This window comes from Bufo bufo, chromosome 2 (genome assembly GCF_905171765.1).
Source record: "Bufo bufo chromosome 2, aBufBuf1.1, whole genome shotgun sequence".
NCBI classification, from domain to species: domain Eukaryota; kingdom Metazoa; phylum Chordata; class Amphibia; order Anura; family Bufonidae; genus Bufo; species Bufo bufo.
The window spans coordinates 677,881,409-677,900,186 of record NC_053390.1 but is presented as its reverse complement, the minus strand read 5'-3'; the positions used below and the strand labels follow the sequence as shown (position 1 = coordinate 677,900,186).

The 18,778-nt window shown below is 43.5% G+C and overlaps 1 protein-coding gene across 3 annotated transcripts in view; it reads left to right on the top strand.

Annotated features, from left to right (window-relative positions):
- The first annotated feature begins 257 nt into the window (after positions 1 to 257).
- SPOCK3 (SPARC (osteonectin), cwcv and kazal like domains proteoglycan 3) overlaps positions 258 to 18,778 on the top strand; it is a 594,136-nt gene continuing 575,615 nt past the window's right edge. Inside the window, exons 1-2 of one of the 3 annotated variants that reach the window (XM_040418639.1) lie at positions 258 to 354; positions 439 to 633. In XM_040418639.1, the coding sequence (XP_040274573.1) occupies positions 439 to 633 (195 nt within the window). In that variant the 5' untranslated portion in view covers positions 258 to 354. Of the gene's footprint in view, positions 355 to 430; positions 634 to 18,778 lie in introns of all 3 variants that reach the window. The other 2 variants (XM_040418640.1, XM_040418641.1) reach the window with 2 other exon arrangements.

Here is an 18,778-nt window from a genome sequence, read left to right as displayed (position 1 = left end):
AGGAGAATGCTGCAGCCTGGCATTAGACAGAGGAGAGGGGCAGAAGGACAGGACGGAGAGGTGAGGGAGCAGGAGACCTCCGATATATGGCGCACATTCACATTCGCCATTGCTGAAGACCTCACACTCCTGGTCATGCACCAAGAAGTCCTTGTACCATCAGAAAAGTTTACCCACCCACTCCCCAAACTGGCCGCTGCCCCCCTGGCTCCAGCTCTGGAATGAGAGGAGGGAGGAGGCTGGGGCACGGGAGGCAGGCGCTCGGCACATTGAGCTCTGCCACAGACAGGCAGCAGCAGCAGCGCCTGGTACTTGGCAGCGTTCAGCAGCAGCAGCAGCAGCAGCAGCATCGAGGTGACTAGAGACTATTGCAGGGGCTGGGAGGTGAGAGGATCCCGGCTCCGCTCTGACCATTCCCCTTTGTGTCTCCTCCAGCAGATGATGGTGGTGATGGTGGTGATGAAGGTAGCCCTGCTGTGTGTGTATGCAGCACTGGGATGCAGTGGGGCTCTGGCAGCGGCTGCAGCAGTGACGGGCAGGTCAGACAGAGGAAATTTCCTGGATGATAAACAATGGCTCACCACTATATCCCAGTATGACAAGGACGCCGGCCACTGGAACCGATTCCGGGATGTGAGTGCACCTTTACCTATGCTTTGCACGATGCGGTGGGCACTGGTAGGAGATGGGCACAGCGCTGACAACCCTACCATCATTAACTTTTCTGTTACCCTATGTGGTGCTGATGTTCTGCCAGGTTCTGGTGATAAACTTTAATGCCATGATTATCCAGGGCAATGCCAGGGGGGTGACTAGATGTAGCTGATGTGCAAAGTACTGTAAGACCAATGTAACCCGGAGGCATCCCTGCCTGGTACTGCCCATAGAAGCTGGCCTGCTAGTTTCTAGATAGAGGAGGATGCCTCTTATTTGCCCTCTCAGCCTCAGTCCCAGGCCTATAGTAATGTATTGTATGGCACACATTGTAGTTATAGCCTGTCTTCTCTATTCCCTGTGTGCTCAGATGGTAGACCAGGCATGGCTATGGCATGGAGAAGATGTAGAATGCAGCACTTAGGTGTTACCAGACTGAGGGTACATGGATTCACTTCTGGAGGGCTGGAGGCTCCTCACAATGTTCAGTGTGACTTCCCAGGAGTCAGACATGAGGTGTGTGCCACCTTCAGCAATGTAGTAGATGTCTGGACAAGCCACGCCATGGTGCTTGTTTGCTGCAAGCCTCTGCCCCTGACCGGTGGAGGTGACAACAGCAACAAATCTGTCCATGCTGTCACCTCAGTGTGCTTTGTGAGCTCATCAGGGTCTGTGCAGTAGTGGATTTCTGGATCGTTTGAGGGGTTATTTCTTTTGGTTAGTAAAAAGTTTTGGAATTCGCTATGGAAGTTAAAGTATTACAGTATTAACTGGAAATTTATTGGCCCCTTATGGAGGCTCCAAAGGCGATGACTTTTCATCAATATCTATTTTTGGTACTGAAACAATGTCTTCTAGGCTGGCAAATGGTATTTATCGTCCTCCTTTAGAATATATATATATATATATATATATATATAGAGTTTATCGTCCTCCTTTAGAATATATATATATATAGTGGGCAATATGAGGCAACAATCTTGCAGACATGGAAGAAATTCTCCATAAACTATTTCAACCATCTCAAAATCTCATTGCTTCCTGAAGAACTCTTCCAATATCAGATGTTCATCTAATACATACAAATTGTCAGTTTCCGTCCTGCAGTCAGATAAATCATACCGGTTGTCACTTTAATTCCTGATGTGCCTATCCATGCCTAACGCAGCGTCACTTTTGCATTGAAGCGCTACATTTATTAAGTAGTCTTGGTAATATTCCCAGCGGCACGCTGGCAGTGAAAGATTACTGGCTACATAGTGACTCTTGACCTCTGGTTTTAGAATTCTTCGTTTAGACTCATCCCGCTCAATGTTAGTTCTGCGCTTGATTGACACTAAGGTAAAAATGTTGTACAATTGGAATTTGTATGGTCTATTTTAGGAATTATTTTTAAGTCCCTGGATATTTTACTAGAAAGCCGACCTGAAGTCAATTTAGTGGGAATTCTGACAAGTCCTTCAGTTTAATTCCGAATTATAGCACATAAATAGGTTATGGCAGCCTGGCAGTTACGTGGCTATCCTGTCTATAGTATGTAATCTGTTATAAGTTATGTGATTATATGAGCAGTATTTATGGTATATGCAGTTCCATATTTTTGGTTTATTAATGCATTTTGCAGAAAGTTAAGCTAACAGAAGAATAGCCAATGAAACTAAAGATATAGGGGGTCATTTACTGGCATTTCACACACCAGTCTTGGTAAAAAAAAAAAAGGAAAGGCCACCAGAGTAAAACTACTTTCACATATGCGTTTTTGCTGTCCGGTTGTGAGATCTGGCATGGGATCTCAAAACCACAGCAAAACGCATCCGTTTGAATAATACAACCGCCTGCATCCATTCAGAACGGATCCAATTGTATAATATCGAAAATGAACATGCCAGATCGTGTCCAAAAAAACCCAGATCTGGCACCCTTGACTCACATGGTTTTTGGTGCCGCATCCGGCATGTTCAGTTTCCCATGATGCACACAAAAACTCTGCTTGCAGCGGTTTTGTGTCCGGCATAGAAACGCTACAAACCGAAACAGAACACATTTTGGTGCACTTCTTTCCAGTTTGTTCAGTTTTGTCCCCATTGAAAATAAATGGGGACAAAACTGAAGCATTTTATTTCCCTCCGGTTTTGAGATCCTCTGCCGCCTCTCAAAACCGGAAAGGAAAGCACAGATGTGAAAGTAGCCTAAGATGCGGCCAATTCACTAAGAGGTGCGGGACTCTTAATACATTTTGTCATGCCCATGCGCCACATGCTGGCATTGATTTTAGTTAAAATTTGTGCCAGTTTTCTGGTGTAAATTTAAGTAAATGTGTTGGACCACATTGGCCCTACCCTCTGGTTAAGTTTTACATACTTTTTAAGAAAGTAGCGAGAGTGGCTTAGAAACTATATCAGTCACAAATTTGTGCGCAAATAAATAAAAAATTCTGACTTTTGTATGCTTGAAAAAATGGCTTACATGTTTTGTAACTCACCCCCATAGTCTTATGTGAAATTTTAGGCAACCCTTGTGTCTAAGTTCTTTTGAGTCGTTAGGTAGTAACAGTAGTCCCTGCAATAAAGAAAATTGACTTTGTATACACCCGGGGACCCCCTCTGATCAGCTCTTAGGAAAGGCATTGACGCTTGCAGCGCGCGGCCTTCTCTCAGCTCACCAAACACAACACATCCATTGTATAGCGGCTATGCTTGGTGTTGCAGCCCAGCCCTATTCACTTCAATGGGGCTGAGCTGCACCTAGGCCATGTGACCGATGAACGTGACATCACGTGGCTCTGAGAAGACCGCAGTGCTACTGTGAACGCCACCGCCTTTTCAAACAGCCGAACAGTGGGGCTCCTAAGGGTTGGATCCCCACGGATCAGATATCGATGACCTACTGTATCCAGAGAATAGATCATCAGTATAAAAGTCTTGGAAGTTATTATAATGGAAAAACATAAAACATAACATTTCTGATGGGCAAATGTTTGGACAGTGTATTGACTAGTGCTCAGTAATGCTCCCTTCAGATGTACTTGGTAGGCAGTAACAGTCGGTGCAGTCTGAAATTTTTTCCCCACTCTTCCTTGCAGAATGTTCAACAGTAGTTCAATAATATTATAATATTCTTTGGTCATCTTTTGTTTTTGAAGTAGTTCAAGGTTGAGTTTGAAGAACGCTTTGGACTATTGTCTAGCAATCCCCAGCCTCTTTTCTTTACTGACTGTGGGCAGTAGGATTAAAGTCACTTTCCACATTTCCTGCCTAACTTTTGCGGTGTTTAGCTGCTATGATAACCATTCTACACCTGAAATTACCATACGGAAATGTGTATAGGAGGTCATGTGAATGTCAGTTTAAGGGTGTTTCACGCATGGCTTTTTTTTTTTTTTTTAATGCTGCTGTTTTTTGTCAATTTTTTATGCCATTATTTTAGCGAAACAAAGATGTAAATTCAGTGAAATGGAAAATATAAAGGAAGGATTTACTTCTTCCATCTGGATCTGTTTCTGTCTTCGGCTCAAAATACTAAATCAAAAACTACAATAGTGTTGTTTTTTTTTAATAGCGCTGTGGGTAAAACAGCCCTAACAGTCGGCATCTTATGTCTACATCATATTTGTACAAGCAGCATTGTACATTGAATTGGTTTACCGCTGTCGTTTCTTTAAAGCGAGGAAGTGGTTTCGCTTTGCATACTTGGCCCACCTACAAATGGTTAGAATTTGAGATTTTATGTGAAGATCAAATCTTGACCTTAACAGTTCCTCTTAAAGGGGTTGTCCCCTGTCTAGCTACATCTGACCAATGTGTGTGTAAGTTGAAGATATGACACTTACTAATATGGTCTTTGTTGATATTCTGTGCCATTTGCTATATATCATAAGCCATGCCCCCTTATTACTCAGATCTTCTAGGCCATCCACATTGAGGCCCTGTCCATAAGATGGCTGCTGGTGGAGGGACATGTAACCAGACATATCACTCAGCCGTCTCCATTTAAACACACTAAACTTCTAGCAGTATAAGTGCAGATATCAAGTGCAGTGTACTTGAATAGAGGAGACATCACATGGAGGTGATATCCTGGTCACATGACTGTCCATCAGCAGCCATTTTATGGACAGGATCTCTGTGTGGATATCACAAAAGACTTGGCAAACAAGAGAGAATACCTTATGAAATATAGAAAATGGTGCAGAATGTTAATGAAGGCTATCTTAGTAAGGGCCATAAAATCTTCTCACAAACACATTGGTCAAAAGTAACCAGAAAGTGGCCAACCCCCTTAAAGAGGTTTTCTGGGCACAAAAGATGTTTTATCTAGCTGCTGCATAAGTGAACAACAAATAATCTAATGCTGTCTGTCACGGGGTAGCGTCATGGGTATAAAGATAGAGTGGAGGTGCACCCCCTGAGCTGCCACCCGGTCCCCTGTCCCTGCCTACTTGCACCACCCACCCTAGGTGACGGGGTGCAACTGGGCGACAGTCCCTGACCTGAGTAAGTGCAAGCAGAGAGATAGAGACAGCAGGGAAGCTGACAGCCAATGAGAGGTAGCACTTGAGCGGACAGAGAGGTGGAACAAGCAAGGTACCACCAAAAACGGAAGGGCGAGGCGGGTCAACTAGCCGGGGTCAGTCCAGGAGGTCACGTCAGTCAAGGCTCAGGGAGCAGGCAGAAGAGGTGTCAGGAAGCAGATCAAGGGTCAAATCCAAAGGTAAGCTAAATAACAATAATAATACACAGCCTAAGGGACCAAAATCACAGGCAACCTGTAGCCAGCAGGTTGCCTGTATTTATAGTGGGGAGTGAGGGTCATGTGACGTGTCCAGCGTCACATGACCGACAGACAGACAAGTCGAGCACCGAGTGATCAGCTCGGCGCTCAAGGCAGACCTATGAGCAGGGAGCCTCCCATCTAGCAAAGCTGCCCTGGGAGCGAGGCCGAACACAGATCCTCGCTCCCGAAGCTAAGCAGCAGGTCTGCGGCTAATGGGGGACCGAGTGCGCCTTCGGCGCCTCGTTACAGCTGTCCTCTTAAGTAGAATCTGTTATCATGAAATTCCATGCAGGCAGCATGTTATAGAACAGAAGGAGCTGAACAGATTGGTGTATACTTTTGTTGAAAAAGATTCAACAAAACGTGTGATTTAAAAATTTAAAGGGCTTGTCTGAGTGCTTAATGCTGATGACCTATCCTCAGGATAGGTTATCAGATCAGTGGCGGGTCCGACTATTGACACCCCCGATGATTACCTGTTTGAAGAGGCTGAGGAGCTCATGCAAGAACTGCAGCCTCTTTGTAGGCCAGTGACATCACGCTCTTCATTCACATGACCTAGGCTCATCTTCGTCACGTTCAAGTGAATCGGACTGAGATGCAATGCCAAACACATCCACCATCCACTGGACGGTGCTTTGCTTGGTAAGCTGGTACTTTGCTTGGTTTGCTTGGAAAGCTGTGAACACCCACCAATTAGATACTGATGACCTACTTAGCTATCGTTCTATCTATCTATCTATCTATCTATCTATCTATCTATCTATCTATCTATCTATCTATCGTTCTATCTATCTATCTATCTATCTATCTATCTATCTATCTATCTATCTATCCCCAATTCTCCTGAATAGAACCGCACAAAATTCCAATTCTAACGAAGAGTCGAATTTCGGAATTAATTTGCTCATCTCTAATGAACGCCCAACCATCTGAAGCTAGAATAAGAGCAAAGAAACGTCTTTCCTCCTTTTCATTCTTTTAATATTCTAAAGCTGTATTTTATTTTGACACATTTTCGAGAGAGAAGGAAAAACACCAAAATAAAACTGGCACCAATATACGTTTTTCCTAAATCCAGAAGCCCTAATAATGAAGTCTATTTAGTTATCCTTGATTGTGTATTGCTCTGAAAACAAAGCTGTGTTGAAGAAGACAAAGCCATTGCAGATATCTGCATAATGATTCCCGCTCAGATTTCACAGCTGAAACTAAAACGTCAATGGCACCAGCTGAGCTATACCTAAGGACAACGAAATAACATAGGGTGATGCCAGAAAAGCTAGAATAAATGTAGCCAACATAGACCTACGCTACTCTAATCTGATGTTGGAATCAGCATTCAGTAATCCATCTGCAGGTTCTAATGCCATGTTGGAGTTAGGAATATAAGATAATAAAAAGCTGAGTACATCTTAGCTTAATTCCAAAATGCAGTACAGTACAAGATTACTGTAGAGAATGTCATAATCTAATTATCCCTAACTTTTTCATATAAGTAAAACTATTTTGACTTTCTAGGAATGTACCTGTCCTATGTTTTTTACATGTCCTATGTTGCCCACCATTCTCTTTCATCTTGGTTGTCATGACAAAGTCCAAGGAACCATACGGTATAATACAACATGGCTGCATGACCCTAGATGATGTTATGCACTTTGGTTAGCATAGTTGTCATGCTGGGGTCCTGGGTTCAAATCTGGTCAGGGGCAACATCTGCATGCAGGGCCACTTTAACACATTGGTGGGCCAGTGCATACATTTCATGAGTGGGTCCCAATCATCTTGAATATTCTCATATCCTTAGTAGTGTGTCAGCTCTTAGGTGCTATACTGGGCTACTATGGTCTCTATGTTCTGCTTTTGTGTTATATGATGTAATACACCTCCCAACTTTTAAGGAGGGATACTATCATATTGTTTTGACACTAAGCCACATCTCTAACGACACCCAATACATATATATACATGCCCATTCCCGCTGAGTCCCCTTTTTGCCCCTCTTACAGTAGGTTTACTGTAGAGCAGACATCTTAGGTTCATACTTTTTGATCATCCTCCTCACCTTCTGAACACCCCATTGAGCTGCCTCCAATACTTTGCACGCTGTGCTCCCCAATACTATACTACAGAAACAGATAGTCCCTTTGTAAATACTAATACCACATGGACAGTGCCTCAATAATTATTGACACAGTGCCCTCAAAAATAATTGCAGCAAGCAAATAGTGCCCCTGACAGTAATAATGTCTTAAACATAGTGTCCCTCAAAAAAACTGTGCTAAGCTGATATTGTGCCAGGGTGCCTCCGACAGTAATAGTGTTCCAAAAAGTCCCACCAATAGTAATACTTTTCTCCCCAAGTGCCCTTAGTGATAATAGTGCCCCTACAGTGCTCCCCATAGTTATAATGTTCCCCATGGTCTTCCAGTACTAATAGAGCCCATAATGTGTAGCAGTACTTACGATGCCACCTTAGAATGTGGGCCAGTAGAAAAAATCCCCTATTATAATGTGTGCCAGTACAAAAATGCCCCTTATCATGTATGCCAGTAGAAAAATGTGCCTCCAGTACAACCAGTTTCTCCATAGTGCCTCTTCCTGTGTCCTAAGCTGTATCCTGTCCAGCTCAGACAGTGCCGTGATGATGACGCCTATCAGAGTGAGCGGTGGGGCCAGGGAGACATTGCTCCTGTGCCCTACCACAGCACTTAACTGTATGACATGCCGGCCACACACCCGTATGAGCACATTACTGCCTGATGAAGGGCATACCTGCTGCCCGAAACGTTGCTTCAGTCTGAAAAAAGGACCACTATGTCCGGCTAAAACAAAATAAAAATCAATTAACTAAACTTGGAGTGCTGTCTAAATTGTTGAAGATTTATACGTTCCAAGAGGTGGAGCTAGGAACACACCGAGACGTGCACCCAAACCAGTCAGTTATCGATAGAGTGCTGTGATCACCACGAGATTCGAATATTGAGGGGCCGTCATGTGATACAATAGAAGGGGGCCTGGTGCAAATGCACCATTCGCCCTATGGTTAAAGCGGTCCTGTATGAAAGGAGTGTTATGTTCTTCCTGTGTTTACATGGCTTTTCTCATAGACTCAAAAAATATACTTAAGGCATGTGCAAACAGTGAATGAAAATGTGATAAAAAACGCCACTGCGGAAACACATTTAAATCCACACCAAATTCTATCGGCTCATTTTCTGTGTATCTTAACAACCTGCTCCACACAAGTTATTAACATGCAAGTCAATTTCTGTGCATACAAAGTTTGGAAAATCTCATTAAAGGGTTTGTCCTGAATTTGTATATCGGCGGCCTCCTCACAGCTTACCAAGAACAGCGCTGTACATTGTATAGCAGCTGTGCTTGGTATTGCAGCTCAGCCCCATTCACTGGACCTAGGCCTGTGAAGACTAATCCTACGGAATTCCAGCTATGGTAAAACTACAACTCCCAAGACGCACACCTGCTTGGCTGTTCTCAGAACTCCACAGAAATGAATGGAGCATGCTGGGAGTCGTAGTTTACCACAGTTGGAGTGCCGGAGATTAGCCATCATTGGCCTAGGCCATGTGATTGGTGAATGTGATGTCACTGGCCTAGGAAGAGGCTCTGCTGTTGGGAGGGGGTGCCAGGAGTCAAACTCCCAATGATTAGACGTAGATTACCTGCAGTATCCTGAGGATAGACCATCAATATAAAAATCTGGGCAACAGCTTTAACTTTGCTGTACTTCACTTTGTTATACTTTGGATTTCCCACAGGAACCACACACACACATGGTATATAGCTCAGAAACATTGGCTTCCTATGCATTTAACAGTAATGGATGTTGGGGATGAACACCAATGTATATGACAGCCACTGACTCCCCACCTTTTAGTCTCCTTTGTTAGAAAAAGTTGCAAATGTTAGTCTTTTTGGTTACTTTCAGAGTAAATTCATGTAATTTTGTCCAGTAAGTTCTGTGAAGCTGCAAATCTGTGTTAGATTTATAGAAAATGGGGCCCAAAAAAGGTAGGGGCTGCACCACTTGACATTTCAAGGCAATTTTGTCTGTAATTTAAGTCTTACATAATATCAACATACACTACCAAGATACTAGGCCCTATCAACGTCACATTTTTGGTAACATTTAGCAGATATGCTGGAAAGCTCCCGAAGAACACTAAATGTGTCAATAGCGGCCATCAGACTGTCCTTTTGACTTTTATCTGCCATCAGTATAATGTTGTATTATCCAGTGGAGTATACTAAAAAATGTGCACTGCATGCAATGTCTTTTAGCCTGTGCCGGATGCTGCTGTCTGGCATCTGCCACTGACATCTCTTAAAGGGGATTTCTCTTGTCATATTCACCTATATACAATGACTACGAGCACTGCCCCACAGAAGATTGCAAACGCATTCCAAACATACCTCTGTGTCTTTATTAGTGTTGGGCGCGAATATTCGAATAGCGAATATTAATCGCGAATATCGGCACTTCGAGAATTCGCAAAGATTTTGAATATAGTGATATATATTCGTAATTTCGAATATTCTAGATTTTTGTTTCATCAGTAACCTCCCTTCTTGCTTGTGGGCCAATGAGAAGGCTGCAACGTCTTTGTCTGAGCTTAGCAACATCCCTAGCAACCAATAGGAAAGTTGCCTACCCCTTACTATATAAGAACCTCCCCAGAAGCCCTTGTATGCAGTATTTTGCAGATCTGAGAGAGACAGCAGTGTTATTGCTGTGCTCTGTGCTTTACTATGTAATTACATTAGATAGTTAGTTAGCTTATATATATATATATATAATACAGATAGTGGGAGATAGTCAGTGTAGGTTAGATAGTGATATAGTGTAGCTGTCCATACATACATGCTACATACATACATGCTATATACATAGTGCTGTGATGTCACAAGTTCACAACAACACTTAGTGCACCAATCACTAATAAGTAGTCAGACCTGTTAAAATGTGAAGTTGCACGTATTACGCCAAAATATTCGCCTCATTAGTGCCGATTTCGCAATAGCGAATATATTGGAGCACTCTATCTGCATATAAAGCTATTGTAATGTTCTGACGTGCCAACCATTTTCTCCAGTCTCAGGAAACTTCTAGCAGCTTGAAAAATTTAGTAACAGTGACCCACGACTGTATTTCGAGCACATTACGCAAATATTACATTGCCGATTTTTCACGATCAAGAAAATAATCTCGAATTCGCGAATATATATATGATGAATATTCTACCAAATATTCGCGAAATATCACAAATTCGAATATTGCTCCTGACGCTCATCACTAGTCTTTATTCCACATCCAGAAAAAAGTACTTTTTTTCTGCTGGAAACAGCAGTAATTGATATAATGATGTGGTTCTGGTATTGTCTGAAAGTGTGAAATGCCAGCTTTCAAATAAGACAAGCCCATATCTCTAGCTGCTACCAAACCAGAAATATGAGGAACTAAAGCAGTCGTCCTCTCTTTTTAAGTTTGCCTTGGGGACAGGGAACAGCAAAGCTCACCAGCCGGGCACTTGGGAGCTGTTACCAGCAGAAAAAAGCACTTTTTCTGGACATGGAATATGTGTAGAATGTGACTGCAATCTTCTGTGGGGAAATGCTGTTAGTTATATAGGTGAAAATGACGAGGCAGTTTCCTTTTAAACATGTATGTCATGTGCTGTTCATCAGATACTATCGGGGATGAAGGCCTACGATGGAGCCAATGATGGAGACATGACAGGGGCATCTGTGACTCATAGGCCAAAATGACACCAGCAGATGCCACTATAGTCTGTAGGTGTCTGATGCCACTGTTAGGCATCCATCGTGTACAGATGTAGCACACTCTTAACTCAAATTTCTTAACTCATCGCGTTATCTTAAAGCAAAAGCCATTGAAAAGCAATTGCTTAACGCATTTAGTTGCATTTAGTTTAGATAACATGTCTCATAAAGCATGTGTGTTAACCCTGCTACATCCGTATAAGGCTGGAGCTCTTTCTGACATATACAAATAGAGGCCAAAGACGCTATGTGGACACAGCTTTACCAATAGTTATTTACAGCTTGTTCATTGAATGTCTGTGATTAGAACAGATTAATTTAACCCCTTAATTGCCGGGTCTATTTTTGGACCATAGGATTCATTTTTCATTTTTGTGTTGCGAAATTTAGAGAGCCATAATTGTATTTAATTTTTTTCAATTGACATGTTTTGTTTTTTCAGAAAGTACCAAATATGTAGAGTTTTTTTAGATTGTTATTTCTTAAAGGGGTTCTGCAGTTTGTTTAAACTGATGATCTATCCTCTGGATAGATCATCAGCATCTGATCGGCGGGGGTCCGACACCCGGGACCCCCGCCGATCAGCTGTTTGAGAAGGCAGCGGCGCTCCAGCAGCGCCGCAGTCTTCTCACTGTTTACCGCTGGCCCAGTGACGTCACGACTAGTATCAACTTGCCTGGGCGGGGCTAAGCTCCATTCAAGTTAACAGAGCTTAGCCCCACCCAGAGCAGTTGATACTAGTCACTGGGCCTGCGGTAAACAGTGAGAAGGCCGCAGGGCTGCTGGAGCGCCGCTGCCTTCTCAAACAGCTGATCGACGGGGGTCCCGGGTGTCGGACCCCCGCCGATCAGATTCTGATGATCTATCCAGAGGATAGATCATCAGTTCAAATAAACTGCAGAACGACTTTAAAAGAAAAAAACTTTTTTAAGCATCCACATTCTTTGAATCATCATTTTTATTTTTGTTAATATGACTGTATGTGGGATTGTTTTCTGTGGTATGAGATTTAGTTTTCGTTGCTACCAGTTTTAGGGTACATACGACAATTTTACATTTATTGTTGTTTTGATTGGTGGATGGGAGAAAATCAATTCGGCTTTTATTTTTTGTGTTTGTTTTTCGTAGTTAATTGCATTTGTTTAAGTAACAGTTAAACTTTATTATGCAGTTATTGATGATTACAGCAATGCCTTATGTGTGTGGAGGGGGGGGGGGTTACCACTTTACAAAATTGAAGCAGTTTTTATGGAAAATTGGGACAGATTTACTAATCCTGGCTTACATCTACACAATGTAAATTTAGACAATCTAAAGGCGCGCCAAATGTATCACATTGGCTCATGCTGGATGATAAAAATTTAGTGTATGGCTAGACAATAAGAGTTATTAACATTTCATATTTTTTCAGTCCACTATGGGACTTCACAATACGACATTTTGATCTAGTGCTTTGTATACTCAGTGCTTTGATATACTCAATATGCCGAAGTATTATAGCCTGTGATTGTAAAACTGACAGGCCGTCTATAATATACTTTAATACAATAATATAATAGGCAGGTCTGAAGACCTTTGTAAAGCCCCCGGCTGGCAGGGCAACCTGAAGTTTTATTTGGAGGGTCGGCAATAGCGACAGAAGGAGACCCTTCCTCACATTGTCTCATGTAGATGTATTGAAAATAAATCTTGCATCCAACAATACGGTAAGTTTGTTCAAATTAAATAAGGAGGAACAATGAACTATAACGATAGAAAGCAGTCTCTTTAGGAAGATCTCATTGATTTGATTCCTTCTATGTTTGTGCCACTCTAGAGGCAAATTCTCAGTTTGCTATGACTAAACCAACACAAATAAACCTCATACTACATCTTAGAAAAATCATAGAAATCACTTGTTCTTATCACTCTGCTGCTCCTTACTTTTGTCATGAATCAGTAACTTGATGACGGTTGCATTGTTGAACAGAGTAATTTAATGAACAAGAACATGACTCTGCAAGTAAAGCAATAATGCTAGATGAAAATATATGCAGTAGCATCCTTCAGTGGTGTACACAGAGGAGGTGGACCCAAAGCAAAAAGTTAAGGATGCACACATTGCAACACCCATTCTGGTACATCCAATACATGCAAGGTAGTGCTTACTTATTCTTTGTATTAGAGATGGGCTAGGTCAGTGATGGCTAACCTCCAGCACTCCAGCTGTGGTGAAACTACTACTCCCACCATGATCCATTCATTTCTATGGAGGTCTGAAAACACCTAAGCAAGTGTGCATCTTGGGAGTTGTAGTTTTACCACAGCTGGAGTGCTGGAGGTTAGCCATCATAGAGATAGGTTATCCTTAGAAACTACATCCTGTGGGAGTCCTGTGTTAGTTCATCGCACTCAAGACTAATGGAGACAACCTGGGTTGGTCTACTTTCCACATGCTTCATAGCAGCAGAAGGAAGTGTGTCTATGGTACATTTACTCTAGGCCTGCCCAGTTGACACATTTATCGCCAATTGAGCATTTTTGAGAACAGCTGGGACTTGGCAACCTATGATTGTGCAGGATCTACAGGCCCAGCTAGAAAATCTTTGGGCAAATATACCGCAGGATACCAGACAGAACCTCTATGCTTCCATACGCATCTGCATCTTGTCTTGTATCCAGGCTAGAGGCCCCTTTCAGTTGTACAGTGTTCCCTAATAATCTTATCCTTCTGCTCTAATATTGTAATCACTTGCATATATCATCATTCACACACAGAAAATGTATTTCAACTTCATTAATTCAACTCCCTTTTGGTGCATTGTTTTTATTTATTTTTATTTTTTGTCAATGAGTACATATGTATGTGTTTGTGTATATATATATATATATTAAAGCTGAGTGTCTGTGTGTGTGTGTGTATGTCCGCTAAAGGAATCTGCACCATCACATTTACAATCAGAAAATTTGGCACACAGATATATCAGGTGTCCGGGAAGGTTTTAGACCGGGTCTCAGCTCTCTAGCACGTACCGTTCCTGAGATATTCCAAAAAAATGCATTAGCCAATAGAAGCCTGGTCATATGACCCTTAGGAGCCAATAGAAGCTCGCAGGCCCTTAGTCTCCACATACACTCAGTTTTACACCAGGTTTCCATAACAACCCACCCATTTTTCTTCACTGCACAGCTTTAAAGGGGCAGGGCACTGTGGATGACACTGTTAAGAGAGCGGAGTGCTGTGGAGGTCACAGTTAAGGGGGCAGGTAGGGTGAACTTAAAAACCCTGCCCCACTAAGCCACACCCCTGCCCAGGTTAGACCACGCCCCCTACTACTCTGAAGCCGATGGGGATTGAAAAAATTAAGGTAAAAATCAACTTCTGTCAGCTGCAGGGGTGGGTAGGAGGGTGACTTTCTCCCTGCAGATCATGCTCAGACAGCACAGTGCTGCTGTCTGAGAGTGAGCTGCTCAAAAAGACATCCCTGTGTCCGTCCAGGTCCTGCGCCGGATGGAGGACAGGGAGCTAGAAAGCCGGACTGTCCAGCCTAAAACGGGACCTCTGGCCACCCTAGGGGCAGGCTGCTCTGGAGGTGACAGTTAAGGGGACAGTCCGCTTTGGAGGTCAGTGTTAAGGCGCAGATTGCTGTAGAGGCCACTGTTAAGGGGATGGGGTGTTTTGGAAATCACTGTTAAGGAGATGGGGTACTGTGGAGGTCACTGAGCGGACTGCTGTGAAGGTCATTTTTAAAGGGGCGGGCCGCTGATAAGGTCTCTGTTAAGGGGGCAGGGAACGGTGGAGGTCAAAGTTAAGCGGACGGTCCGCTATGGAGGTGAGTGTTAAGGGGCGGGGTGCTTTAGAGGTCACTGTTAAGGGAGCAGGGTGTTGTGGAGGTCACATTTTAAGGGAACGGAGCTCTGTGGAGGTCACTGTTAAGGGGGCGGGTTATTGTGGAAATCACTGTTAACAAGACGGGGTACCGTGGAGGTCAGTAATAAAGGAGTGGCTGCTGTGGAGGTCACTGTTAAAGGGGAGGGCGCTATTGATATTACTGTTAAGGGGGAAGGCTGCTGTGGAGGTCACTGGTAAAGGGGCGGGGTGCTGTAGATGTCACTGTTATAGGGAATACTGTCGATATCTTTTAACGAAACACACACAAACAAATGAAATAGATGAAATATACCCATGTGAAGCCGGGTCTTTCTGCTAGTATATATATATATATATATATATATATAAAAACTTTTTTGGCCGGCATATGAACTCGAGTCTTTCCCAGTTTGTTTCGGGTGAATCGACTAAAATGGTGTGTACCACCATTTTAGGGCACGTCAGTGGGAAAAAAGCATGAGGGGGGAGAGAGGAACTGGGAGGGGGGAGTTTCCCTGATTGGCTCCCACGCTGACAGACAGCCTGGGTGAGCCAATCAGTGCTGCAGCAGGCAGGGAGATTCTTTAGCAGAATGGGCAGAATGCTATTCTGTGCTGGGCTGTGAATTAGGGTGGTTGCGTCTTACAGTGTCTACTAGGAAAAGGATCTTATGGACTCAGGGAGAGTAAAAAAACAATCAGGGACAGTCAGAAATGTATCAATCAAGCTTATTGCCAGGGAGAGTGATGGGAAAGGCTAGGATTCCAAAAAAGAATTGTGTGTGTTGTGTACAATACAGAGAAGGAGGGCAGCTGACAGACAGGGAAAGAGGGGATAGGATCTGTGGCTGTGCCTGCTATCAGAAGTGCAGGAGCACCTCAAAAGCAGCTACCCACAAGCAAATACTTAAATTTTTACCCATATATATATATGTGTGTGTGTGTGTGTGTGTGTGTGTGATCGCTGCAGCAATACGGTGTGGTAGCAATCTACCTGTGTGTATTAAGTTTAAATTGAGTGTCAAGCCTCAGTCGTCCGTGTACGTATATTCTAGGGATCGACCGATATTGATTTTTTAGGGCAGATACCGATAATTTGTGAACTTTCAGGCCGATAGCCGATAATTTATACCGATATTCTGGGAATTTTCATTTTTGAAAAAAAAAAAAAATTCCTACACAAATCTGCTGAAAATTAATATGTTTATTGTTAATGTGTATTTTTTTTGTTTATTGTTAATGTGTATTTTTTTTTTACTAACTTTTAGCCCCCTTAGGGACTAGAACCCTTGTCCTATTCACCCTGATAGATCTCTATCAGGGTGAATAGGATCTCACACTGTCCCTGCTGCTCTGTGCATAGTGCACACAGCAGCAAGGAGCTGAACATGGCAGCCAGGGCTTCAATAGCGTCCTGGCTGCCATGGTGACCGATCGGAGCCCCAGGCTTACACTGCTGGGGCTCCGATCGGAGGAGCAGGGGAGAGGGGACCCTGTGGCCACTGCCACCAATGAGTAATACTGGGTGGGGGGGGGGGGGGCGCACTGCGCCACCAATGTTTTTACTATTGGCCGGGATTGGGGTGGGGGGCGCACTGCGCCACTAATGATTAATACTGGGGGCTTGGGGGGGGGCGCACTGCGCCACCAATGAAGATAAGTCTCTCAATCATTCATATACAGGAGGCGGGAGCTGGCTGCAGAATTACATAGCCGGCTCCCGACCTCTATGAGCGGTAGCTGCGATCCGCGGCACCTGAGGAGTTAACTACCGCGGATCGCAGCTATCGCTCATAGAGGTCGGGTGCCGGCTATGTGATTCTGCAGCCAGCTCCCGCCTCCTGTATATGAATGAATGAAAGGCTTATCTTCATTGGTGGCGCAGCGGCCACAGCCCCTCCCCTCCTCTTGTCTTCTCTTCTGTCATTGGCGGCAGCGGCAGCAGCAGCACAGGGGGAGGAGACACTGCTTCCTTCTCCCCTGTGCTGCGGAGGGAACACAGAACGCGCTGAGAGCAGCGCGTTCTGTGTTCCCAATACGTTATCGGTATATCGGCAAAATAGATGCCGATACCGATAACGTTCAAAATCCTCAATATCGGCCGATAATATCGGCCAAACCAATAATCGGTCGATCCCTAGTATATTCAGTCTTTACACGGTCGTAATTTAATTTATTTTTGGGTGGGGGTTGTTAAGTGTAATTAAGCAGCATATATACATGATTACTGCAGCAATACCCACGGTGTAGAAGCAATCTACCTGTGTGTGTTAAGTTAAAATTTAGCATCAGGCCTCATTTACGTATATTCAGTTTCCACACGGTTGGAATATAATTTTTGGGGGGGATTGTTAAATGTAATTAAACCAGCATATATATGTGATTACTGCAAGACACAAAGTATACCAGCAATCTACTTGTGTGTATTAATGAGAAATTTAGCGTCAATCCTCAATCATCCATTTATGTATTGTGGCAATGTGAACATTCAGGTGTTGTTTGCACCAGGAGCATGTCACCAAGGGGCCTGGCCTTGGTGGAGTAAAAGCCCTATTCCAGGTGTCCACTAAAGTAGTTGGGGGACACCATATAGATAGTGTAGCTGGTTCAGCTATTTCAGGGCGGGCTTTTACTGGGAACAGGCTGTGTTGGGTGGGTGCGTGTTCCCCATGCTCCAGTCCGGGACTTAGGGCATGCTCACGTCCAGGGATTCCATTTAATCTGGTTTCTGCAATTGGGTGTGTCTCACTCTGGAGTGTTTTGTGAAGCAGAGTCCTGGTGAGGCTCTGTGTGAGTGGTCTCAGCTGGGTGAACTGAAGGGCCACGAGGCTAGGCGATAGCCTGAACTTTGGGGGACGCGGTGACGCCTATGAAACAAGGATCACAAGGCCAGAGTCGGGAGGACTACAGGGCCACAATCCCCCAAAAGGTATTGAAGTGTCACAGCCTGGAGGTTGCTGGACTGTATGGCTTAGGAAAGCCGCATTTGTGTTCCATGTGTGAACAGGGCTCTCTAGGTGAGTCAAGGATACGCTTAGGTGTTTAGTTAGAGCCTAGCCGGGCAAGGGTTTGTTATTTTTGTGTGGATGTCACATGTGATAAGTTGAAGCTGCGACTTCATAACCTGTTTTGCTGAAACGTCCAGAATAAAACACGAGTTTGGATATTCTACCCTTGTCTAGTGAAGTAATTTGTGTTGGTGACCCCCTAAAAGTAAACGATCCCTTACAGTATTTTCAGTTTCCACGTGGTCGCAATAAAACAAATTTATTGGGCGTTCCATTTAATTAAGCAGCATATATATGTGACAACTGCAGCAAGACTCACGGTGTGTCAGTAATCTACCTGTGTGTTAAGTTGAAATTGAGCATCAGGCCTTAGTTGTCTATTTATGTACAGTATATTCAGTTTTAAACATGGTTGAAATTCTTTTTTTTTTTTTTTTTTTTTGGGGGGGGGTCGTTCATGTTAAGTGTCAGCAATTCACCCGTGTGTGTTAAGCCTCAATTGTCCGTTTACATATATTCAGTTTCCACACAGTTGGAATTAAAAAAAATTGTTAGACTTGTTAAATGTAATTAAACCAGCATATATATGTGATTACTACAAGACACAAGATATAGCAGCAATTTACATGTGTGTATTAAGGTGAAATTTAGCTTCAAGCTTCAATCGTCTGTTTATGTATAATCAGCTG